We start from the raw sequence: 25,433 nt of genomic DNA on the forward strand, positions 1-25,433 counted from the left end.
TCCATAGGACATGGTGATCACTGAAGGAACAGGCCCTCTCCCGTTCGAAGTCAAAAGCACGGCTTTCCCGACACCCCACCAAAGATCAATCCAAATCTGTTGCCCAACTGCGGAGAAGTACCAGCAGATCCGGCAGACCTGGGCAAGCCCCCTCTGACTGTGTGTCGCCTCCTCCCACAGATCAGCGCCCTGCAGAAAGGCTACAACCAGGTGCTCTGCCAGACCCTGTCTGAGAGGAACTCAGAAATCACATCCCTGAAGCACGAGGGCGAGAACCTGAGGAAGGACAATGCCGTCACCTCAGGTGAGCGCTCTCTGACCTGGGCCTGAGAGCTGATGCCCTCCCCCTCCTTCCCAGGCCACGGCAGACATCGCCAGCTCACCACCGAGCCGCTGCTCCCTGATCTGGGGCACAGCCTCAGACACCTTCTCAGTGGCCTGTGTCGGTGAGTTCGAGTGCACCCTCGAGAGAGGGGTTTTGCCATCCAGTTTCTGGGGCAGGGCCCGGTAATTATTTGAGCCAAGGTTATCTCTTAGCTGTGTCTGCTGAGCGGCGGCCTCGGTCAGCTGGCCTTCGATGGCAAGCCCAAATGTGGACAAAGTGGGGTCACCACGTTAGGGCACCCATCATCTCAGCCATTTCACGCCAGTGCACTCAGGCCCCCGTGAAAATATTTTCTAATTGGCCCACAGAGGTGGTTCTGTGCTAAAAGCCTTAGGGTGGGAACCAACACACTGTCCAGGGACGGCTGTTTCTTAGCCTGGATCCCTTCATTCATTCAGCATGTTTATAGAGCACTTAGTAGGTGTCAGGCCCTGTTCTAGGCACTGGGGAGAGAGAGCCCTGAGCACACCCTCCCTGTACGCATCGGGTTCACACTTGGGAGTGAGTGACAGACACTAAAAGTAGGTAAATAAACGAGCCCATTTCAGAGAAAACCAGGCAGTGTGGCAGCCACATGCTTCGGGGGCTGAAGCAAAGGGAGAATAGCTCAGTGGGTAGGCAAGGACGGGTCTTTGAAGAGGCGAAAAGGAAGAGCAGTCAGGAAGCCAGAGGGAACAGTGTTCCTGGTAGGGAGATCACAAGTGCAAAGGGCCTGTGGCCATGTGAGAGGAGCTGAAGGTGAGTGTGGCTGGAGTCCAGGGAACAGGGGAGTGGGGAGGGCAGGGTCAGAGAGGGAGGCGGGGAGGAGGGAATAGATCCAGGGGAGGAGTCTGGGTTTTATTCTAAGGGTGATGGGAAGCCACTGGGATTTTTAGAGAGAAATCACACGCCTAGAGACCTGGAGAGGATGAAGCCATGAACAGAGGAAGGGAGGGGTGGAACGAAGCAGGTGACTGGGGAGCAGGCAGTGAGCCTGGGTTGGGCGTATTGCTCTCACAGCACCCGGTACACAGCAGGAGACACGGCCATAGCTGTAAAAGCCAAGCTCGGCGCTGAGCCACGGCGAATCGCCATCTATCTCTATGTGAACTTGTAGGCCGTGCACCGGGGCAGCCTGACCACCGGCTTTTCCTCTATCTCACTCTGCAGTTTACCACCCCTACCTGCACCCCACCCCCCGACTTGCCAAGCCTATTTATACTCTTCCCTGATTGACAACGCCCTCGGATATTTGCTGAGCACTTCCTGCAGGCCGGGTGCTGCTCTGGGCACCAGGAACATAACACGCTGAGCCCTTGTCTCCCTCCCCGACACCAGCCTGTCAGATCTCATCCATGCTTCAGGCCTCTCTTGGATACCACTTTCTCCACTCAGGGACTGGACAGACCCGGGTTGGGGTAACACTGGGGGCATCAGCACGCCCTGGGTCCTCGTGAGGACCACAGAGTTTCAGACCCAGCCCAGGCCTCCTGAACTGGAATCTGCCCTTCGGTGAGACCCAGATGTGTCCTGCCCACATTCAAGTTTGAGAAGCACCGGGCTGGGCTGTGCTGAGCCTCGGGGGCTTACAACAGACGGGCTCATGTCTTGTTTCCATCTGGGGTCCATCATGGGTTAGCAGGGGCCTGGCCCGTGCTGTAGCCCCTCAGGGACCAGGCTGACACAGGCCATCACAGCGCCTGCTTCCGCGATGAGAGAGGCAAGAAAAACCTACAGGGCAGATGGGATAGCAGGAACTGGATTGGCTCTCCTGCCTGAAACAACCACAAGAAGAAAAAAGGCATCTGAAACGATTATTCCCACGTGACAGTGATCCAGGGGAGAGGGAACAAAGCAGACGATCGCCCCAGCTTACTGCCTGCAGACGGGCTCCAGACCACAGCATGGGAAGGAGAACCCAGGCACAGCCCAGTGGGCCCCCAGGTTGAGGGGACGGCATTGGAGAGGCCCACGCAGCCACAGTTTGCTGGGCAGAGTGCCCGGGAGGAGAGGCTGTGCAGAGAGACCGCGCCCGGTGACCTTTAGAGGGTCCCCCCCCCCGCCAGTCTTCAGCCGAGTACTGAGAAGCGTACACACGCGGACAGGGAAAGAGGACCCAACCGATGCAGAGCAAACAATCTCAAAGCTCACACGGGCCTGGAATGGTTCACTGTCCCAGCATCCGGAACAGAGAGGCTTCCTAATACACACGGTATCTGGTAGAGACTCAAACAGGGGTTGCCTCGCTTTCCTTTCGGGGCCGCGGCCGCAGCCATGAGCATGCTCAGGCTTCGAAAGAGGCTTGCCTCCCGGGTCCTCCGCTGTGGCACAAAGAAGGTCTGGTCGGATCCCAGTGAGACACATGAAACCGCCAATGCCAGCTCCCACCAGCAGATCCGGAAACTGATCAAAGATGGGCTGATCATCCAGAAGCCTGTGACCGTCTGTTCCGGGGTTCGATGCCGGAAAAACACTTCAGCCCGCCAGAAGGGCAGGCATACGCACACTGGTAAGAGAAAAGGTACCGCCAGTGCTCGAATGCCTGAGACGTGACCCGGATGGGGAGGACGAGAATTCCGTGTCGGCTGCTCAGAAGATACCGTGAATCTAAGGAGATTGCCCGCGACACGTGTCTCACAGCCCGTACCTGAAAGTGAAGGGTAATGTGTTCAGAAACAGGCACACTCTCACGGAGCACATCCAGAAGCTGGAGGGAGGCAAGGCTCGCAAGAAGCTCCTGGCTCACCCCGCGGAGGCCCGCAGATCTAAGACCAGGGAAGCCCGCGAAGGGCGGTGAAGACTGGCTCCAGGCCAAAGAGGAGGAAATCGCCAAGACTCTGTCCAAGGAGGAAGAGGATGAGACCAAGAAAGAAGCCCCTCTCTGTCGTCTGTACATTGTGGCTTCAGCAACAACACAGATCAATTATTCAAGAAAACAAACCTTTATCTGCAACAAAAAGAAAAAAAGAAAAAGAAAACCAAAACGTGTTGTCTCAGTTGTAAGGCCAAATTACATCCCGGTGAAAGTTCTGGTCCCTCCTCACAAAGCATGAAGGCAAGTCCCAAAGGGACCGACCTGTTTTTGGAGTAACTTCACTGTGTCCTGTGACAGAGCCTATCGTTGAAAGGAAATTCTGGAACATCTTGTTCCTTATTTCACGTACCTTCTTGATTGTTACCTGCCGACAAAATTGGGCATAATCGGAAAAGAACCATGTGAGATAATCCAACCCCACAGCACCTCTGCCCTCTTCTTTCCACTTGTCCTCAATACGAGAGCCCAGCAATGTATGAGTTACCTACTGCTACGTAACCGCTTATCCCAAAATGCAGTGGCCGAAACAACAACCACTGTTTAGCGTCTCATCCAGCGTCTGGAGCTCGGGAATCTGGGGGTGACTTGGTTCTCAGGGTCTCCCATGAGGCGCAGTCAAGATGTTGGCTGGGGCAACTGTCCCATCATCATCTAAAGCCCCAACAGGAGCCAGAGGATCTGCTTCCGGAATGGCTCGCCCGTGTGGCTGTTAGTTGGAAGCCTCCACTCCCCACAACGCGGGCCTCTCCCTTGGTGGCTTGAGTGTCCCCACAACATGGTGGTGGGCTTCCTCCGCTAAGTGAGTGATCCAACAGAGAGCAAAGGGGAAGCCGCAACATCCTTTATGACCCACCTAGGAAGTCCCATCTTTTCTGTAGTATCATTACTGATTAAACGCCTCAGCCCTACCCGTGGTGGGAGGGTGCTGTGCAAGGGCCTGATCTGGGAGGCGGGGATCACTGGGGCCATTTTAGGAGCTGGCTACCACAAAAAATAGTAGGTGCCACCATGTGGCAAACACTGTGAGTTAGCCACTCTCCTATGTTCTCTATATGTTTTTAAAGCCTCATAATCACTCTGTGGGGGAGATACAGTGAAAGGTACTCGTAAGGAAAGTAACAGGTCCAAGAACGCTAAGTGGTAGAAACAGGTTCCAAAGTCAGGCGAGCGCGAATCCCGCCCCTGACAGCCTCCTTCTGCCACAAGCCTTTTGTGGCTCTGGTGAAAAGCTCCTGGTGCTCCCCTGTTCTGGGCCTTTGGTCCCGAGGTATGTTCCCCATGGCGTGTCCTCTCCTGCCAAACCTGAGCCCACAGGGGCCCCGAAAGGCTTTCCGTCTCACGGCGACACTCGCTGACTTCTTGTTCCCACCGAGGTCTTAAACACCGTTCAGCTCACTTCAGTGTTATCCCTGTCCCAGCTCCGGGAGCCTGGACGCATCCTCCTCGGGTGTAGACGAGCACCAAGCGTGGCCGGGGCTTGGAAGGGGCTCGGCCACGGGTTGGCTGAGAGCTGTGGTGACAGTAAGTCTTACTGCCTCTTTGACCTCTGCGGGTCTTTGCTTTTCTCTTTAACAGGGACGGTGTCATCTTTGCAAAAGGAAGTGTCAACAAGGGATGAGCAAATTCAGCAACTCACACAAGAGGTGAACCAACTAAAAAGTGAGAACAAAGAAAAGGAACATCAGCTTGAAGCCCTCAGCTCCAGAGTGAGTGTCAGGTCACCATCACCATAGTGATGCCCCCCAAAAAGCAACCAGCAGAGTCCCATGATTCATCCCCTTTAACCTGGACCCCAGCTTCGAATGCTACTGTCTCCTCTCCCACCACCACGAGAGGAGGCTGGTGGCCAAGGGCATAGGGAAGGCACAGGGAGTCCGACTGGCGGGTGGCCCAAAACACGAAAGGCACACGAGGGGCCAGCTTCTCTGCCAGTTAAGGAGCTTTTTAAACGTAACTTTGACTCTGCAAATGCGTCCTTCAATCCTGACTTTATTTTTTTTTAACGTTTATTTATTTTTGAGACAGAGGGAGACAGAGCATGAATGGGGGAGGGTCAGAGGGGAGGGAGACACAGAATCTGAAACAGGCTCCAGGCTCTGAGCAGTCAGCACAGAGCCTGACGCGGGGCTGGAACTCACAAACCGCGAGATTATGACCTGAGCCAAAGTTGGACACTTAACCGACTGAGCCACCCAGGCACCCCATAATCCTGACTTTAGACTCCTGATCCTGTAGAATAAGGTGTTTATTTGTTTGTTTGTTTGTTTTGAAAGAGAGAGAGAGCATGAGCAGGGGAGGGGCAGAGAGAGAGAGAGAGAGAGAGAGAGAGAGAGAGTCCCAAGCAGGCTCCGAACTGTCAGCGCGGAACCCAGTGCGGGGCTCGAGCTCACAACCATGAGACCAGGCCCCGAGCGGAAATCGAGAGTCAGACGGTCAACTGACTGAGCCCCCAGTCGCCCCCAGGAAGGTTCCTCGGTATTTGTGTGGTCTGTCTGTTTCCCTGAGTCGAGGTAAAACCGAATAGCTGTCATCTCAGGCGACAGCTCAAAGATTCACAGTGGTCGTCTGATCAGGGTTACGGGGGTGGAGACGGAGCTTGGAGTTCCAAAGATAAGGCACAAGGAATAACATCTGGTGCTTTAGCACAACGCTGTTTGGAACTGAGAAAAGGCAGAGCGTCAGCTTTGGGGCCGGACAGACCGGGATCCCATCCCTGAGCTTCCTTCTGTGGTAACGGAACGGGTCTCCATGTCCACATCTGTGAGACGGGGGAAAACAGAGGCATTTTCTGAGAAGTGGGATGCTGATTTCAGTCGTGCTCTTCTGCCTCTGCGCCTGGCCAGCCGCCTGGTGAGCCCTGCACCGTCATTTCTCCCAGGCAGACTGAAGCCCTGGACACGGGGGGTCACAGCTTTATGGGGGCGCATGCGGATTGCCAAGGGGAAGAGATACGGGAAAACAGCGCCTGTTTGATTATCCAACTTCCTGAAGTACGTTTGGATTCTTTTTCTCCCCATTTCCCCCTCCTCATCGCCCTTGGAACGAGGTATTTCTTCTCCACTATCAGGCCCCCAAGGGTGAGGCTCTCGTGAGCCTCTCAGATACCCGTCTTTCCTTTTCCTCCTTCCCTTTGTCACGCGTGTTAATTTTAGCAAAAGAAGTAGATGAGGTTGAAAAGCAAAATTAAAGAGCTAGAAAAGACAGTGCTACCCCTAGAAATCCACATTGATATTTGAATGTATATTAAATTCCAGACTTGTTTCCATCTATTATAAATTTTAAAAAAATATTTAAAATTTTATACTATACATAATTTTTTTTTTTATATTTTAACTACTTAGTGTTTTCCCGTGTTAATAAATAAAAGCTCCTATCACGGGTCCTAAAAGCTACAAAATAGCTCACTGGTCCTAAAAGTTACATAATATTTTCCTGGATGTGCACAAGGTAATAAAACGATCCAGTTATCAAACATGGGTTGTTTCTTTTTTTTTTTTTCCTCCTTTTTTTTTCTCTGTTGCTAACAATACTGTGAGGAACACCCTTGAACCTACAGATTTGTTGATTTCTCTGATCATCATCCTTAAGACATACTACTAAAGTGGGAATTTCTGGGTCAAAAGAAGGCACATCTTTTAAAATTTTTTTTTTCAACGTTTATTTTTGGGACAGAGAGAGACAGAGCATGAACGGGGGAGGGGCAGAGAGAGAGGGAGACACAGAATCGGAAACAGGCTCCAGGCTCCGAGCCGTCAGCCCAGAGCCCGACGCAGGGCTCGAACTCACGGACCGCGAGATCGTGACCTGGCTGAAGTCGGACGCTCAACGGACTGCGTCACCCAGGCGCCCCATATCTTTATGTTCTGAATGCGTGTTGCCAGGCTGCCCTCCAGAAAAAGCTGTTTCCTTTACGCTTCCTCGGCCGGGGCAGATGTGTCTCTGAGATGTGACTCACAGAAAGCTCTAAGAGCCTTCCAGGTTCACTTACAAAGCTCCTCTGTGTATTCCTGAAAGCCACTTTTGGCTGGTCACAGAGGAAAACACACCCAATTCCTCCACCCTTAGTATCCAGACTCTGCAAAGCTGGGTCTGCCCTGTGGTGTAGATTGCTGACTCTTAAAAGAAGAATTTAGGGGGCACCTGGGTGGCTCAGTCGGTTAAGCATCCGACTTCCGCTCAGGTCCCCAGAACTCGTGAGAGGGTGAACTAGGAACTCCATGCGTCCGTCCGACACAAATGGCCTCGCCTCCCTTGGAATTTGGGGATGTGATTGGATTAAACAACAGGAACTGTTCTTAGGGGCAAATATGGGGACTCTGGACCCACGGCCAACCCCGCGGCCTGTTGACCTTTCTCTGTGTAGTGCTACATGCTGAAAGAAGAACTGAGAAAGGAGGATTCTCAGAAGGAGCACCAGGAAGCCCAAGGGAAAGAGTTAAAACTCTGCAAAATTGTGAGTTGAACCTCCTCCCTCCTAGGTGTCCCCAGAAAGGCTAGACTTTGACCTTCAGGGTTTTGGGGGTGTTGGGGAGGGGTTCCTTGGCCCATTGGATAGCACGAGCTCGGGACTTCAATGATGGGTTGTTAACATCGTCTCCTAATTCTTTGAAATGCTGCCTCCAGCCCCAAGGAAGAGATGGGTGAAAATAGGAAGGCAGGATGCTCTGGGCGCGGGTTCTGGCCACCTCACCATGTTCGCCCTGGAGCCGGGCAGGAGCTGGGCTGGGCTGGGGACACACTCTGTGGCCCCTGCCCCCGGCTCTGTGATGCCCAAACCTTCCTGTTCCACCGTCTCAGTTTATCATAGGCACGGGCACTGTCATTAACAGGAAATTCTCCCCGAAGTATTTTTACTGGAACATAACAATTTTACACCAATTCATAAAAACAAAGCAGAAAGAAGAGGTAGCATTTGGCTTTATAGACGATGACTTTGGAAACAAATAACAACAAAAATACGAGTACTAAAATGAAATCGTTCATTCCCTGTGCCAGCCGAATCCTCTCGCATGTATGTTTCCATTCATTGGGAAATACAGCGCCTTAGACACCGGGAGACGTGCTCTTCTCTGTGTTAGGAACGTTGCTGTTTTCTGCCTCAAGGGGGACAAAAGAAAAATTTCCTTGTCCTGTCCTTCCAGACCGTGTCCATTGTGTCATCCAAGCAGCCCTTGTTTAGACTGATTTCGAAAAGAGTTTCTCAGAAGAGTTTCTGATGAGTTGATGGACATCTTGTACTGTTTAATGCAGGGTCCATGCTGATTTTCAAAAGAAACTAATCATTTTCCTATACCCAATTTCCCATATATCAATTGAAAAAAACATCTACTTTGCCCCGCAGATGTAGAATTTTCCCCCAAGGGAAGCAATTAAGCTCATACCAGATTAGGTTTCTGCCTTAATGAACCCAAGGAAATGAGCCATAGCGATTCAGAAGATTCAGCAACTCTTACTTCCTGTTGTTGAAACTCTTTCAGCAAATCCAAGACATGGAGAAAGAAATGAGGAAGCTCAGGGAGGAGCTGAAGAAGAGTTCTACTGAACAGAACATGATCTCCAAAACGCTGCGAGAAAAGAGTAAGGTAAGACAAGGACAGGGTGGCCCAGTGACTGCCCTGGGCCCAGGCTCTCTGCACTCATCGTGTCCATGAATCTCACAACGACCCCGTGTGGTCGATACTGGTATTAACCCCACTTCGGGGCTGAGAAACTGAGGCTCGCAGAGGCAAAGGACATTCCCCAAGTTCACACAGGTAAAGTATCTGTACGACTCAGAACTTGAACCCAGGTCTGTCTGACTCCAGTGCTCCCACGTGTCACCACTGGTCTAGACTGACTGCCACTCTTGTAAAAATTATCCAGAAGAGAACCGATCCATTAAACCAAGCTTGCCAATGATGTCGTTCAAACTTAAATGGTCTTTGGGTTGTTTCTTGGCCGCGTGTTCTCTCAGTCATTGAAGGGGTATATTTTTTAAAAATCTCACGATTGCGGATTTGTGTGTTCTGCCTTGAGCATCGCCAGCTTTTGCTTTGTGTGTCTTGAGGTTACGTTACCAGGTTCACTTGATCTGAGCCCAAAGGCCGAGAAGCGATACGTTACTGGGTTCGTATAAAGTTAGAATTTTAATACTGCTCGGTGGAAAAAAATCCCTCTGCTTATCATAAAATGTCCCTCTTAACTCTAGTAGTGTTTTCCCCTTAACGTCTGCTTTGTCATTAATCTAAGCTACACTGGCTTTTTTTGGTTAGAATTTTCATAGCGTATCTTGCTCCTACTTTCTCTGTCAGTCTTTAAGTTTTAGACCTATCTCTTCTGAATAGCATATCGTCCTTATAAAATCCACTTCGACACTCTTTGCCTTTTAGCCCGTTTATATACGACGTGGTTGCTGGTGCACTGGGGTTTCAATCTCTGTTCCTGCTCGTGGCCACCTGTACGATCTAGGCAATGTTCCCTTTACTTCCTTTCTTGCCCTTTTTTGAGTCAGTGGTTTCCTGTCGTTCCCTTTTTCTCTCTATGAGCTTGGAAAATCTTTTTTCTTTTACTACTCTTTTAGCAATAGCAAGACCACAGCATTCAGCCTTGACTTCCCAAAATCCAATATTAATTGAGTTTTTCACTCTTTAACTATTCTTAGAAAGGTCAGCCTAACGACTATAATCTGCGTTTTTGACTTAACCAAGATCCAACATTAGCTGATAATTGTGCCCTTCTCCTTGATAAGGCAGTGACTTTAGAACACTAACTTCACTCGCCCCCTCCAGATTTGCATGCTGTTGTTACCATTTCTAAACTATTCCCTACGTTTTAAACCCCAGAAGACCTTTATCAGTATTTCTACATAGTCAGCATTCATACCCGCACATTATGTTTTCTGCTGTCTTTTCTGCATCTCTGATCATCCATCTGGGATCATTGTTCTCCTGTTTGAAGAACATCATCCGTGTTTTCCTTCGGCGTGGCCGTGCTGATGACAAATTCTCCCAGATTTCCACACACACGCACATCTTTGGAAATGAATATTTAACCTTCGTTCTTAAAACACATTTTGACTGACTGTCAACTTAGCAATGGCATTCTTCAGCACCTTACAGATAGCATTAGGCCCATCATCATTTCATTGTCTCTTGGATCATGTTGTTTCTCTTTACAAGTCATTTAGAAGCCTAGGGGCGCCTGGGTGGCTCAGTCAGTTAAGCGTCCGACTTCGGCTCAGGTCATGATCTCAAGGTCCGTGGGTTCGAGCCCCGCGTCGGGCTCTGTGCTGAGCGCTCAGAACCTGGAGCCTGCTTCCGATCCTGGGTCTCCCTCTCTCTCTCTCTCTCTCTCTCTCTCTGCACCCCCCACTCTCACTTGGTCTCACTCTGTCTCTCAAAAATAAATAAATATAAAACAATTTAAAAAAACAAAAAGATGTGTAACCGTGGGGCCTTTACGTAATCTATCTTCTCTGGCCACTTGTAACTTTTTCTTTTCCCTTGATTTTTAGCAGCTGTATTATGATTTATTTGGGCGTGGGTTCCTTTTTACTTACCTCGCTTGGAGTTCTTGTGGGCTTCTTGAATCCTCGGCTGGGTGTTTTGCATCAGTCCGGCCCTCAGGTGCCATACCACACAGGCGGCGGGGAGCTGCCGGAGGCTTGTGAACAGGGAACTGGCGTGATTGCATTGTGGTCGGTGATACCGATGGACACGATGGCCATAACCCCTCACGTACCAGGCATTGTGCCAAACATTTCGTCCCTCTCAAGCGTTTATCCTGTCCAGTTTACGGAGTTGGGGATCGGGGCTCCCAGTTCCTGGTAAGGTGACCAGCCCACGGCCACGCTGTCAGCGGGTGGCAGAGCCGGGACGGGAGGCCAGGTGTGTCTGGCTCCAGTCACCGCGGCATAGCTGCTAGCCACGTGCGACGCTTCAATCTGGGTTCGGCAAAACTCGAGATGCGGCTCCTCAGTCACCCGGGCCACGTTTCAAGGGCTCGCCAGCCGGACGCAGCTAGGGGCTGCCGTGCCGTTCGGCACAGACACAGAGCGTTTCCGTCGCCGCAGAAAGTTCTGCCAGACCGAGCTGCTCCGTGGCTTGGTCACTCTCACGGCACCATGAAGAATGTGCTGGAAGGAAAGAAACGAGAGGGAGGAGGCCACTTCTCGGGGCCCAGAGGTCCTCAGTGCCTGGAGAGGAGATCCAAGCACGGGCTTGGAGATCGCTGGGCGTGGGAGATCGAGCAGGGAGGCGGCGGAGGACGACCCCGAGCGTTGGGGTGGGGAACGGGGGTGCCATCCACCGGATGGGGAGCGCGGGTGAGGGCAGGGTCCTCTGGGGCTGCACTGGGCTCTCAGAGCATATAACAAAGTCTGCTGAAATAGAAGTCGGAGCGTGTTTAGGTGTGGGGGGATGCACGGGGAGGAAGCGAAGGCCCCGAGAGGCTGGATGGCTTTTCCGAAGTCCCATCGCTTGTTCCGGGCTCTTTTGCTGAACCCCACTGCTCAGAACAAAGCTCTACAGGGCTCTTCTGAGCCTTTCACATCTGTGGCTTCCCTCTTCAGCCCCACCGAGAAACAGCTCGTGAAGTTGTTTCAGCACCGCACCCTCACGTTTATTCAGGGGAGTTTGCTGGCTGGCCCAGTAGTGCCGGGGCCCTGGGCCCGACAGGTGCTTCCAAAATGTTCCAAAACGAACAGCGCAGCCGCAGGGTCCCATAAAAGCCAGCAGAGGGCAGCATCGAGCACCCGAAACCTCCCCTCGCCTTGACTATGATCCAAGCAAGGGGGGAATAGATCGGCAGGTTTCCCCGCTGCAAACTCCTTCTTTTCAGGCTGTGCTTCTTAAAAGACATTGTTTAGCAACTCCCTAAAGTTCACCGGTGAGTGCTGAAGGCAGCAATGACAAACAGTTACGATAATAAGCCCGATAAGGCACATGGTGGACGTTCCTGTCCACTTTCACAGGTTGCAACAGCTGGTGCATTTATAGACCCTCAAGCAGCACTGGCGCTACTCTAAACATTTTGAATCCCCGTAATAACCCTACGAGGCGTACTAGGATCATCATCCCCATTTGACAGATGAGGACACTGGTTGCGGTGGTCACAGCACTTGCTGGGGACCCAGCAGAGGTTTGGAGCCTGCGATAGGATGCATTTGAGCCCGGGGTGCAGAACTCGGCCCTTTCCCCTGGAGAGGGGTGGCTCCTGTGAGCCTGCCTCCACCCTGTGTGTGACTGTGACCCCCACCACCTGGGCTGCAGCCGCCCCTGCCCCCCCGGGACTCCCCCCCCCCACACACACAGGGCCATTAGACCTGCTAGAGGAGTTCCCCTGGAGTGCGTTATCCCATTAGCAGCGAGCACATGCTTTCATCATCATTTCAGGTTGAAGAGAAGCTTCAGGAGGATTCCAGAAGGAAATTGCTCCAGCTGCAAGAAATGGGGAACAGAGAGAATCTCATTAAAGTCAATTTGGAAAGGGCAGTAGGTCAGGTAGGCGAGCTCCAGAGCCCCCTTCAGCGGCCCACCCACGTTCCCCCTGGGTCCTCTGCACCCAAGCAGCTGGTGGGGACGAGTGAGGAGGGCGTCGGCCTTGGTTGAATCCTCCCTCTTATCCCAGAGGAGAAACTGTGTGTGGCTCCTGTACCCCCGTGGGCACCCCGAATAGGCTTTTACTGCTGGGCAGCTGCCCACACGAACAGTTCGCCATTGTCTGAGGCCCAGGCAGCCCGTCCCGGCTCCGTGCTGGCCCCAATTACCCCGCCATGCGGTTCCCTCTTGGGAAGAGTTTGAGCCTCTTGATCCCATGGTGTTTCTAATCCTTTCTTCCTCACATTTTTTTTTTTTTGTCCTGACATTTAACATCATTTTTCTTCCTCTGGGCCCCCTGCAGATGTCAGAGTCGGTGTCCTTAAGGAAATAAAGTAACACCCCAGAATGTCAAAGCTCACGCTAGATGAGGAAGTCCCTGGGCAGGGTGGTGAGCAGGCTGACGGGCTGGTCTCGGGATGCCATTTCTGTAATACTCAGGCCCCAGGTGGCCCAGTGGCCCTTCCTCTTATGCGTGACACAGATGTGAGGGCCAGGAGATGCAGACGAGACTTCACCGAAGGCTAAGGGAGAGCAAACAGGAAGCCAGGATGGGGGCACTGACCCTCCAGAATATGGCCCTCCAAGGGCACCCGACCCTGGACTTCTCAAGGGGTTCTCTCCTGGCAAAGCACGGCTCCAGGCAACCCAAGAACAAGTTGTGCGTGTATGTGTTGGCGCCATCGTTTTTCTGGCAAAGAGGGTTCACCGTGTCACTCGTTGGATCCTCAGAAGGGTCTGCGAATCACCCAAAAAAGTTAAGAACCACGCCTCCATCCCACGTGGCCCAGCTCCCAAAGCCCTTCCGAGCCTTAAGTGGGCAGCGTGACCGGGCTTTGTCAGAGGCGCATACAAGTTTAGTAACAATGCTGACTATTGGGCAGATCTTAAAGCCCCTTCAACAAATGTCCCCCTTCTCCAGTGCCATCCCCGCGAGGTGCCACCACTCAGCGAGGGCAGAGAGCCCACCGGTCTGAGCCTTCCTTTGTGCACCTTTTCTGCACTTGGTAGTCCCCAATGCACACCTGGTCCGAAGGCGTGATCTTTGTCACTTTCCCAGGCACCAAGGTCCGGGTTGTGGCTCTGGGGAGAAGTCATCCCAGAGGACCCTCAGAGACATTGAGAGCCCTCCGGGTCCAGACTCAAAAGACAGAGCATGAGCCCTCTCTCTGCCACCTTCCCATCCCACGCCCTTATTTCCATGGCCCTGTTCTCTGTCGGAGACTCTGCCCCTCCCCAGCTCCAGGCCTGAGCCCATCGTTCAGGAGGACCTACCCCTCCACCCCCGAGCTGTGCTCTCTTCCTGGGCTAGTTAGGACCCTCCCCTTGGCTGTGGATCCGGAGGATGGCCTGGAGTGCCTCGAGACCACCACCCTGCCCCCCATCAGCTTTGGGCCAGGTGATTGCAAGGGTGTCCCTAGAAGACTCACCGTTCCACTACTGGGTTCCCAGAACTCCCCAGTACATAGTAAACTTGTGCATATTAGGACCCTTTGACTTTTGTGTTGTGGTTTATTCACTTAGTTTTGAGAGAGTGAGCAGGGAGGGGCAGAGAGAAAGGGAGACAGAGAATCCCAAGCAGGCCCTGCTCTGTCCACGAAGAGCCTAACGCAGGGGCTTGAACCCACGAAGCATGAGATCATGACCTGAGCCGAAACCAAGAGCTGGACGCTTAACCGACTGAGCCACCCAGGCGCCCCGGGAGCCTTTGACTTTTAAGTTGATTCGGTGGCACCTACGGTCCCTTCAGGGCTCCGTTTTAGAGGCAGTGACCGTATTTTACCAGCGAACCGAAACCCCGGGCCATGTTGGTACATTCCTGGAGAAAGGCGGGCTGCCTCTGCCCCCTCTTCTCGTGGAACTGGACACCTCGAGCTTGCCATTCTGTGTGCCCCGATCTAATCTCATTGTGCCATTTCGTCAGCTGCGATCTGAAAACACCCGCGCCAAGGAGGCGCTCGATAAAAGCCGGCTGAACCAAAGCAGAAGACTCGGCGTTTGGCCGACGCCTCTGCATTCAAGCGCTCGGTAAATGGGGACTGAGGGCCTACTCCATCAGGCACTGCACCGGGCTCTGGGGACACGAAGACCGTAGGCACAGTCTCCAGGACACGCGTGGTCCAAGGCCCAGAATGGCAGAAGGGAGCACACTGTTCTCTCCCCGGGCACCCGAGCTGATTGCACCATCTCCTCGGGCTGACAGCCTCAATATTTATTTCACAGCCTGGCGCCAGCTCAGCAATTATGGAAAAGCCTCCCGGCCCCAGACTCCCCGCCGGGTAATTGGCAGCAAGTGGCTCCTCCGAGGGCGCGAGCGCGTGCGCTGACCACGCGTGTGGGTTGGGTTAGGCAGGCAGACCCAAACAGTCATCAAAGCCTGCTGTCCAGCTCTCTTCCGCGGGCCCCGCCCCTTCTGGCGAGAGGTGACCGTTTCAGTGACCCGTGGCAACCACTAAAGGCGCGCGGACCCTTCTGACTCCTGGACCCCGGCGCTGGAAGTGCCACGCGCGGGCTTGCCGGCTCCGGGCGGCCCCGCCGACTCTTGTCGCCTTCCCTTTCTGTGCTACAGCTGGAGCATTTCAGAACTCAAATCATCAAGGCCACCTACGGACAGGTGAAGCCGTTCCTGGACAGATCCGTCACCGATCAGCAGGTTTGTCTGGAGTTTTCACTTCCTTCCCTGGGACCCGGGCCCCCAGACACGGGGAGCATATGTTTCTGGTTTTGGTTGATGGCACATATTTTTCACGCTGTTGCTACACCATAAAGATTTGTTTTGATTTTATGGGATTTCCTGGCTTTTAAAGTAAAAGCCAGTTAAACTCCCTTGAAACGTTTCTCTGAAAATCAAATTAAACCACTCAGGCCTATTTCTGGTCGCCAGACACACGCATTTACCCTTCGTTAGCACCTTAAAAAAAAGCGGGGGGGGGGGGCGGCCTCTCCGTAAACTGTGCCTTCCTTCCGAAGAGAAAAGAGGGCAGTGAGGACGGACCTCTGGCTGTAATGACCGCCTCGTCATCCTTCCCGACTTTCTTTCCATCCCTCTGTGTCAACACACACAAGAAACCACACCAGGACCTGCTCTACAGCGGCTGCGGACGCTGACCTTCTATTAATGAGCCCACAGCATCAGGCTCCGTGTTATGAATCACCACCACAGTGCAGAAGTACCTAGAACAGACCCGTGACAGCATTACAGATCCTTGGCTCTTAAAAGTCATCTCTGATCCTGGGAAACACATCCTGGGGACAGAGCCAATGTTCTCCTCCGGAGCCATCCCCAAGGCACACGTCAGGACCTCCCTTCTCACCTGTCGAGCCGGGAGCTTCAACCCAACGCCCCCAGCTCCCTTCCTAGAGCCGCCCTGTGCCGTAAACCTTTCTTTCCTTTTTTTCTCACCAGTTAATAGAGAAGATTACCCAGGTCACGGAGGACAGCATCAAACTTCAGCAGAAAAAATGGACCCTGCAGAAGGAGACTCAGCTCCACAGCTCCAAACGGGAGGAAATCACAGAGAACGTTGAGAAGCTGAAGACATCTTTAGACAACTGCCAGGTGGCCCCCCTCTGCTCTTTACAAACGTCTCTTTCACCTTATTCTTTTTTTTTTTAATATTTATTTATTTATTTAGAGAGAGAGAGTGTTTGTGTGTGTGTGTGTGTGTGTGTGTGTGTGTGTGCGTGGAGGAGGGACAGAGAGAGACACACAGAATCCAAAGCAGGCTCCAGGCTCTGAGCTGTCAGCACAGAGCCCCACACGGGGCTCAAACCCACGAGCCGTGAGATCATGACCTGAGCTGAAGTCAGACGCTTAACCGACTTGAGCCACCCAGGCGCCCCTCTTTTCACCTCATTCTTGTGCTGCTTGTGTGGGAAATTACCCAGCGCTTTTGGAGCAGATGGGGCAGAAATGCTCTGCTCTTTTTTCTTTTTGTCCTTTTCTCTTGTTGGAGAAACTTGTTTGGGAATAGAAAACAAAGAGCCCCAGGTGAACTTGGTGTGGCCAAGGGAAAGACGCCCGACACACTCCTAGTACTGACTTGGGGTAGTCCCCGACCCCAGCAGGAAAAAAAAAATAGCCCCCTAGTATTTCCAGAGAAACCAAAGAAATGTTCCTACTCTTTATTTGCAGCTTCTTTTTCTGCCCAGCGATGGAAAGCCTGGTGGTCTTTGTTGTCTGTCTGTCTGTCTGTCTGTCTGTTGCCCCTTTTGCTTTTGACTCTGGTGGAGACTGGGACCAGAAGTCGGCCTGAACCCCCAGGGCTCCCACGCGGGCACAGAGCCCATCGAGCAGACAGCCCTGTCTGCTTCCTCTGGAAATAAGCAGCTGCTATTTGGGGAGTCTGTGCAGACGCGGGCCCGTCAGCACCCTTTCAAATCAGGAAACCCCACTCTCTGGCCAGCCCCTCTGTTCATCTCCACAGGGAGTTTGACGTGCAGAAGCACCCAAATCTGGTTCTCGTTTCAGCCCGTGGTCCTGGGCGATTTGACTTTGGAACTGCAGAGACCTAAAGGCGGGGTCTCTCTGACCATCCAGAGTCCACATTAAGAGTCCAAACAAACAAACACACGAACAAAGGCAAAAGCGGCCCCGACACGGGGGGTAAATACAACGGAGCCCGCCCCGCGCGGCCAGCACGTGGCACGGCCTGTTTCACGGCAGGGTCGGGAGCGCGGCCATCCGGGTGCTGGTTTCTGGCGCGCGTCTGGGCTCCTCATGGTGTCGTGTCTTGCCAGGCTTGCATGAAAATGTCCTGCTGTAGCAAGGACCTGAAGAAGGAGGTGGACGTGCTTCAGAGCCTTCGGGTGAGCCCGCCCGTTTCAGGGCTCCAGAAGGTGACACTGGACATCTTGCGCCTGGCGCTGTCCTGGCTGGAGGACACGGAGCGTCTCCTCGGGGACGTCGGGATCCAGTTATCCAGCTCCGACGCAGGTGACGGGCGCTTTTTCCTTTTTTTTTCTCTTCCTCCCATAGTTGCATGACTCTAAAATGTCGCGTTGAATCTTATTGCGAGGGGACATCTGTTGAGGAAGGCTTCTTAGGAACGTGGCCAAGAACTCCCTTCTCCAGACTGACTTGGAGAAGTGATTTTCCTGGGGTGGGGGAAAAAAAAACAAGTGAGACATGATTACTGAAGAAAAATGAGACGTGACAGAGGCAAAAGGAAAACTAAATCAAAATTATGCTAAATCCTCCCTTTCAGAAGGAACTACCATTTTATATATATGTATTTTATAGAGCAGTTTTAGGTTCACAGCAGAAGTGAGAGGAAAGTACCATACAGAGACTTCCGTGTGCCCCCTGCCCCCCGGCTTGCACAGTCCCCGCCTCCCGCCGTCAGGATCCCCCACCAGAGTGGTGCATTTGTCACAGCTGGGGAACCCACACTGACACATCAGTGCTAAACCCAGCCTCCATGCTTTGAGTTGGGGTTCGCTCTCGGTGTCGCACATTCTAAGGGTTTGAACAGGGGTATCATGACGTGTATCCACCATCGTCGGGGCACGCAGGATAGTTCCATTGCCTTCAAAATCCCCTGCTCTCCACCTGTCCGTCCCTCCCCCACGCCCCAGCCTCCAGCTCCTTTTTACCACGGTTTTGCCTTTTCCAGAATGCCGTGCAGTTGGAATCCTACCACCTCTCAGATCGGCTTCTTTCTCTTTCTAATCTACATTTAAGTTCCCTCCGTGTCTTCTCATGACTTGCTAGCTCACCTCTTCTTAGCACTGAATGATACGCCACTGTCTGCACGTACCACAATCTGTTTAGCCGTCCATTTACCCCTTTGAGTAAACCCCGGAGGGTATGATTGCTGGAGCGTGTGGTAAGAGGATGGTTGGTTTGGAGAGAAAGCACCAAACTGTCTTCCAAAGGGCCTGCCCCATTTTGCATTGCCGCCAGCAGTGAGTGAGAGGGTTCCCGATGCTCCACATCCTTGCCAGCATTTGATGTTGTCATCGCCGTTGTGTTTCGGGCGTAACTTCCACAGCATCTTCCCGGGGAAACAGCTATGTGGTTCTAGGCGAGTAACTTACCTTCTCTCTGCCTCAGTTTGCCTGCCTGTAAAATGAGGATAATAAGGAATACCCACCGCAAGGCTGTTGTGAGGACTGAAAAATATCGGTATATGTAAAGTACTTAGAATAGCATCTGGCACAGAATAGGCACTACCTGTACATTTTTTTTTTATCGTGGGCATTTAGGTTGTTTCCCGTTTTCCATACTCACAGATAGCGCTGACGTGAACACGACTGAACACATATCTCGTCGCCTTATCTCTGTCGCCTTCTAGGGGGAAGGACATTGAACCGTTTTCACTCAACAAAGTTTCATTGCGTGCCTACGAGACACCAGCCCTGTGCAGGGCAGAGATGTAGTGGGGTCAGAAGCAGGTGAACTCCAGGTCGAGGGTGTATGGGTGTTCGCTGTAAAATTCCTCTAACTTTGTCTGAAATTTTTCGTAGTGAAATATTGAGGGGGCATAGGCACCGCCCCTGCCCTCACAGACCTTGTGGTCTTGGGGAGGGGAGTTGGGCCTTAACTGAAAACTCACGCGCACATAAAACTTGGACGGTGACAGGTGCTACAAAGGAGAAGCGCAGGACTCTGAGCCGGTCAGGGAGGGCAGGGTAGGAGGACGCGTAGGACGCGTAGCAGTTATTTGGCAAAAGGGGGAGGGGAGGGGAGGGGAGGGAAGAGAATTCTGGGCCAAGAGAGCTGTGTGGCAGCGGGGAGGGGAGCATAAAGAACAGAAGGGTCTGAAAGAAATGGGGGTGGGAGGTGGGACAGGGCTGGCAGGGGAAGTGGGCGGGGGCTGTGCCCCGCGGGCTGGCAGGGCCCCCGTAAGAAGCCCTGCTTTATCCTAAGAGCGGCAAGGAGCCAATGAAAGGCTTCAAGTAGGAAACGGACGGAACGGGTTTGCTTTTGGAGATAACGGTCTCAGCTGGGAGTGGAAAACGTATGGGAAAATGGCCAACACGGAGCACCAGGGAATCGTTGGGACGCCGTCCCAGGAGATGATGGTGGCTTTAGGGCAGCGGTGGGATAGGGAAAGAGAGAAGGTCCCCAGGCACATCAACAGCCTCTGCGGCAGAATTGGGTATGGTTAGAAGAGAAGTGACAGAGAGAAGGGGGTCTATAGACCTCCAGGTTTCTGGCTTGTGTGAAAGGACAGACGCGCTTCCTTCGCTAAAATCCAGTCTAAGGAGCGTCGCACGAAGACCAGGTTTGAAGGAGAAGATGAGTGTGAGGTGCCTGTGAGACATTCCAGATGGGGTGCGAAGGATGCAGCTGTTACCCTGTATGTCTAATCTGGAAATAGATGTTAGTAGTGGTATATCTCCAGAACCCAGAAAGGCATATACCACATAATGGGTGCCTACAAAAACCATCATTTCCATCCCAGTAACAGTGGGGCCAAGCCATGTGTGTACTGTCCCCTCCCCATGTCCAAGGCCATTTTAGTCTTTGTAGCTTATGTCCAGAAATCTAGTCATATACATGCTACCATAAAGAGAAGTGAATTATAAAGTGAATTATAAAGTCTCAGGCCAGCGATTCGAGTTATTTCAGGCAGCATTTCTCAGACCTGCCCTCTCAGGTCTGCAGAGTTCCTCCTATAACTAAGAAGCACTATGGATCTAGAAAAATGAGGTAAAGAATGTAGTGTTCCCAAAATATATTTCTCCTTTTCTACTGTCCTTGCCCTCATCTAACATCTTTGGGAATAATGTCCTATGGAACACCCGTGGGGGAAACACAGACTGTATTCCACGATTGCAACTACAAGGTCCTAAGGAGTCAGACAGGAAGCATGGCGGGTAACAACAAAAAGGTCAATAAGTGGGGCCTGTCCTTCATTCCTTCAGCAGGAGAAGTTGATGGCAAGGGCATTTTCTCTTCCAGTACGGGCAGGATTATGGCAAGGTCCCAAAAGACTAAAAGAAAGGGATGGACTAGAGAATTCTCTCTATCCTCTGTGTTAAGGATTCCCGTACCTCATTCCCAGCCCAGAACCATCTACCCAAGGATGGCGGTGGCCGTGGTGGTGAGGGTGGTGAGAATGGTGAGGATGATGAGGACAGTCGGGGTCTGAGTGAGTAAGGACGGTGATGGTGGTATGATGATGATGGCGGTGGTGACGATGGCGGTGAGGAGGACAGTGGTAGTGCTGAGTACGACAATCGTGGCGGTGATCAGGTTGCGATGGTGGCAATGGTAGAGGTGACAATGGCAATGACTGTGATGATGGTGGTCACCATTCACTACTGAGCCCTTCTCCTCCAGAAGCTATTCTAAGCATTTCCATGTATCATTTCAGTTCATCCTCACAGCAACTCGGTGAGGCAGGCACTGTCATCCTCATTTTAGAAACGAAGAAACTGGCCCCAAAACTACTTTTATGAGTATTCCAGCATGATAAGGGGACTCAGGTACTTCACATCGCCGAGGCCAGCAGGGGGTCCCCGGTCATTCACCGCCATCCACAAACACTCCTAAAGGCCTTCTGTGTTCCCAGTTCCCGAGAAAAGGGTAGGAACCATGGTTTATTTAGCTGCTGCTGAGAACTTATCCCCATGTTAGGTGTTTTATATGTGTTGCGTTGTGTCTTTTTATCCTCCCGTATCCTAGCGAGCGAGGTACTATTATTGTCTTTGTTTTTCAGGTAAGGAAAGCAAGTCTCAGCGACGTTCAGAAACTTGTTCAAGGTCACACAACTGCCACATGGGAAGGTCAGGGTTCAAACAGGCCGTTGTGATCCTAATGCGTGTGTGTTTGTCTGTGACCCCACGCTCTCTCTGAAGATCCAGAGAGGTACCAGGTACACACCCAGTTCCTAGAGGACAGATTCTGTCATCAGCTTGGGCAGAGACAGAGCTAAGAGTTCTCGCCCCCCAAGGTGAGCTGCCCTCTCTGATGTGCACCACGAGCCAGGCCCAAGGAAGACTCCATTTGCACGACACAGCAGAACGTTTCTGAGCCCGGGCTTCGGAGACCAGCTGCCAAGTCTGAATCTCAGCTGTGCGCTTACTAGTTGTGTGAGAAGGTTGCTCGGCTTCCGTGTGCCCCTGTTTACCTGTTCGTAAAATGGGATTAAAGTCCCATAGAGATGTTGTGAGGATTAAAATGCTGAGATGCAGGTGCCGATCATGGAGCCTGGGCCACGCGGTAAGACTTAATAAACGAGAGCTGCCATTGTCACCAGCCTGAAATACCTGTGGACCTAATTTGACCTAAATGTGGGTCAGATAGGTCTACGCACGGGCTCTCCAGCTTGATTTATTCGCACCAAGGTAACCTGGCCGGCAGCCTCTCGCCCATCTCCATTTGGCAGCAACTGGGATTTTCCGAGCCACGAGCACTCAGTTGGGTTGAACCCACAAGAGCCCTTCCCAGGCCTCCTTCCCAGAGTCATGACCATGGGCTCAGTGTCTCAACAGCCAGCTGGTAGAGGTGGGATTCGGTACAGATCCCTCTGACCTCCCAGTCCCTACTCTTAACCACCACGCTACCTGCCTTTTCCAATACTGTCCTAAGAGATAGAGTTCACCTAACAGACTGGGTCTATAAACCCTGAAATGAATCCCCCGGGAGAAGGCAGGTCGACTAATGTTAAGGGAGACTCGACTTGGAGTATTGCGGCCGCTGTCCTAAGTGGCTCAGAAGGTTGGTGTTGCCACTAAAGATGTGACCGGTCAGGGATTTGCTGTGTGGTCCATCCTGGAAGATGCAAAACGTCTCAAGAGGGACCTTGAAAGTTAGCCCCCACTCCTCCTGCCTGGTTTCTCGGCTTCTTTTGATAAAGGAAAAGAAAGAACTCTTCATTTTTCCCGCAAGGTCAGTTGTTTGTGTCTATTTCTGCAAGACTTTGTTACAGATAAAAGGCTTCCCTGCATCCATAAAAAATCACTCTTTCTCAGCTATCCAAAATATGCAGCATTTTTACATGAAAAAAGCCAAGTTATGGGGCGCCTGGGTGGCGCAGTCGGTTAAGCGTCCGACTTCAGCCAGGTCACGATCTCGCACTCCGTGAGTTCGAGCCCCGCGTCGGGCTCTGGGCTGATGGCTCAGAGCCTGGAGTCTGTTTCCGATTCTGTGTCTCCCTCTCTCTCTGCCCCTCCCCCGTTCATGCTCTGTCTCTCTCTGTCCCAAAAATAAATAAACGTTGAAAAAAAAAAAATTAAAAAAAAAAAAAAAAAGAAAAAAGCCAAGTTGTAATACAATATGCACCGTGCTCCCGTTTTTAAGTATCGGTACGGAATCAAAAGAAAAGTCCGAAGAAAAAGACACACAAGTGTTGGGAGTATTTTCCCAGCATGGTGGGACTGTGTAGGACCTTCACCTTCACTTGGTCATTCACCAACTGTTGATTGCAGGCCTACGGTGTGCCAGCCAGGGAGGCTAGAGCAGGGAACAGTCTCCACGTTATGGATGTCTGTAATGTTTGGGTTTGTGTAATAGACACATACAACTTTTGTAACCAGAAATATGATGAAGAATGGCCTCTTCTCAAAAAGAGAGAAACCCCATAATGACTACGGCTCATCATGGAACCCAGACGCACGACCACACACTCCCTCTTCTTCGACATCCTTGAGTCCTTCCTCTCCCTAATCCTCTCTGGATCCCACTCCTGCTTTGATCCCTCCCCTTGGGTTCTTGAGTCACGGGTTGTACCCCAACTGAGCCACCCCAAATCCATTTGCTCCTATAGCTGTTGCCAACAGTACCCAGGCCATCTTGCCTTCCCTGCCGTCTTGATGTCCTCACAGAGCACTTCTCCCGTCGCTTAAAAGAGGATGACAGACCCGGGGCTAGATTCTGCGCCTACCACTTCCCAGCTCGGTAGCTCAACCTGGCTGAATTTCTGCTGCTTCACGTACAAGGGCAAACACATTTCCTTGCTGGGCTGTTTATCATGGCTATAGAAAATACCACGCGTAAAACTCCTGGCGTGGTGCCTGGCACACAGCAGGTACTTAATACTTGATAGCTATTATTATAATATTACTGTTCTACTCTTGCAGGCTGGAAATTCTCAGAAAGTTGCACTGCCAGAGATCAAGGCCCCAGGCATGAACATGTGCAACTCCCTTCCTTTCTCTCTCTCTCTCTCTCTCTCTCTCTCTCTCTCTCTCTCTCCCCCTACCTTTTCTCCCTTCCCCCTCCAAATTCCCGCTATAGTCTCACTGCTTTCTCCAGATGCAGCTCTTCCCTCCCTGGGTCTCCCATTCTCTGTCCCTCCCAGGGGAAGCCGTGCACAAGGTCTGGAATTACAGCTTCCTTCTCTGGCATCGACCGCTTTCCTCTTCCTCTTAATCCTTCTCTTGCCATCAAACATGCGTTTCAAGATGGCAGTCGTTCCCTGGAACCCGCTGCTTCTTTAGCTCTTTTTCTGTTCCTGGCACTCCCATCCCACCTTGGCTCTTGCAGAAGTGTGTTACGCCCTCCGTCTTCATTGCAAGTTTCCTACTCTGGCTCTGCCTGCCTGCTTTACCCCTGACATGGAGCCCCGCCTGGACTGGCAGACCCGCCATCTTTCCCCAGCCTGCATTCTCTCCGGCTCCCCCGGCGCTCTCGGATCTCTTCCAGGAAACACGCTCAGCCCTTGGCTCCCCCGGGCCTGGTGCACCCTGCCTGTCTCTTGACCTTCTTCGTTTGTTTTCAGCAGCCCCTTTCCCCTGTTCCCCTGAGTGTTTCCTCCAGTGGAGTCCTTGGCCCTCCCCTTTCTCATTTCCTTTCTTATGAAGACAGTCTCCACCCAGGCACTTCCACAACCACTCCCGTGGCAGCGATGGCCACGTGCACATCTCTACGCGCCGTGCCACCAAGAATGGAAGTACAGGTTGGGCACCACATAAGGCAGCAGGTGGGACCCCTGGCAGGGGCCGTGGCCACCAGGAGGAAGGGTGCTCTCTCAATCTCATGAAGACCTTGGGTGGACTGGGCCGGGGTGGTCCTGCTTTCGTCCAACCACCTCTCCTTAGAGTCCTTCTGGTCCCTCAAATTCAACACGTCTGACACCGAGCTTGTAGCTCCTGCCTCCTCACCAGCCCTTACACCACCCTCACCTGTCTTCTCTGTCTGACAATGGGGCCACCGTTCTACCCCTAAGAGGAGATTTTTCTCTCTCTCTCTTTTTCTTATCCCCATCTCTCCCTTCTCCCACCCTAGTTTAGAACATCGGCCCTAAAGACCTGGACGTCCATGGGCTCCCAGCCTCTAACTCTCAGGAAGGGATTCGGCCGCCAGGAGACATCCGGCAATGTCCGGAGACATTTCGGTTGTCACGCCCAGGACGGGGGGTGGCGCTCCTGGCGTCCTGCAGTGCCCAGAACAGCCCCCACAGCAGAGAATTTGTCTAGCCCAGCCTATCCACGGTGCTGCCATCAGGAAACCTGCTAGTTCCTCCGCCTCTAATTCGCCTCAGCTATTTTTCTGAAAAGACAAAAGGAGCAAAACAAGAAAACACTCCTCGTCAAGGCAGTTAGTTCACTGCTCCATCGGCAACTGAAGCAGCAGTGACACGGATGCTAGGGTCCCACTGACTCGAGCCCAAGGCCCGGCTCAGCTGTTTGCCAGCCTTGCGGCACTCGGCAGCCGCACGTCTCGGGGCCCGGCTGCCTCCCCTGTCACACGGGGTGACGATCCGGTGACACAGCGCGGTGACGCACT

The 25,433-nt window shown here is 52.4% G+C and overlaps 1 protein-coding gene and 1 pseudogene across 4 annotated transcripts in view; both read left to right on the forward strand.

Annotated features, from left to right (window-relative positions):
• The window catches only part of FHAD1 (forkhead associated phosphopeptide binding domain 1), a 119,232-nt gene that overhangs the window by 45,362 nt on the left and 48,437 nt on the right, over positions 1–25,433 (forward strand). For 3 of the 4 annotated variants that reach the window (XM_086715749.1, XM_086715751.1, XM_086715752.1), the window contains 8 exons: positions 181–304; positions 4,755–4,885; positions 7,543–7,632; positions 8,657–8,761; positions 12,551–12,658; positions 15,324–15,407; positions 16,161–16,313; positions 17,495–17,690. In XM_086715749.1, the coding sequence (XP_086571875.1) occupies positions 181–304; positions 4,755–4,885; positions 7,543–7,632; positions 8,657–8,761; positions 12,551–12,658; positions 15,324–15,407; positions 16,161–16,313; positions 17,495–17,690 (991 nt within the window). The remainder of the gene's footprint in view (positions 1–180; positions 305–4,754; positions 4,886–7,542; positions 7,633–8,656; positions 8,762–12,550; positions 12,659–15,323; positions 15,408–16,160; positions 16,314–17,494; positions 17,691–25,433) is intronic. The other variant, XM_086715750.1, reaches the window with a different exon arrangement.
• On the forward strand, positions 1,801–3,643 carry LOC147577797 (large ribosomal subunit protein eL19 pseudogene; annotated as a pseudogene).

Source organism: Puma concolor, chromosome C1, assembly GCF_028749965.1.
Source record: "Puma concolor isolate L17-30 chromosome C1, mPumCon1.1.hap2, whole genome shotgun sequence".
Classification (NCBI taxonomy): Eukaryota; Metazoa; Chordata; class Mammalia; order Carnivora; family Felidae; genus Puma; species Puma concolor.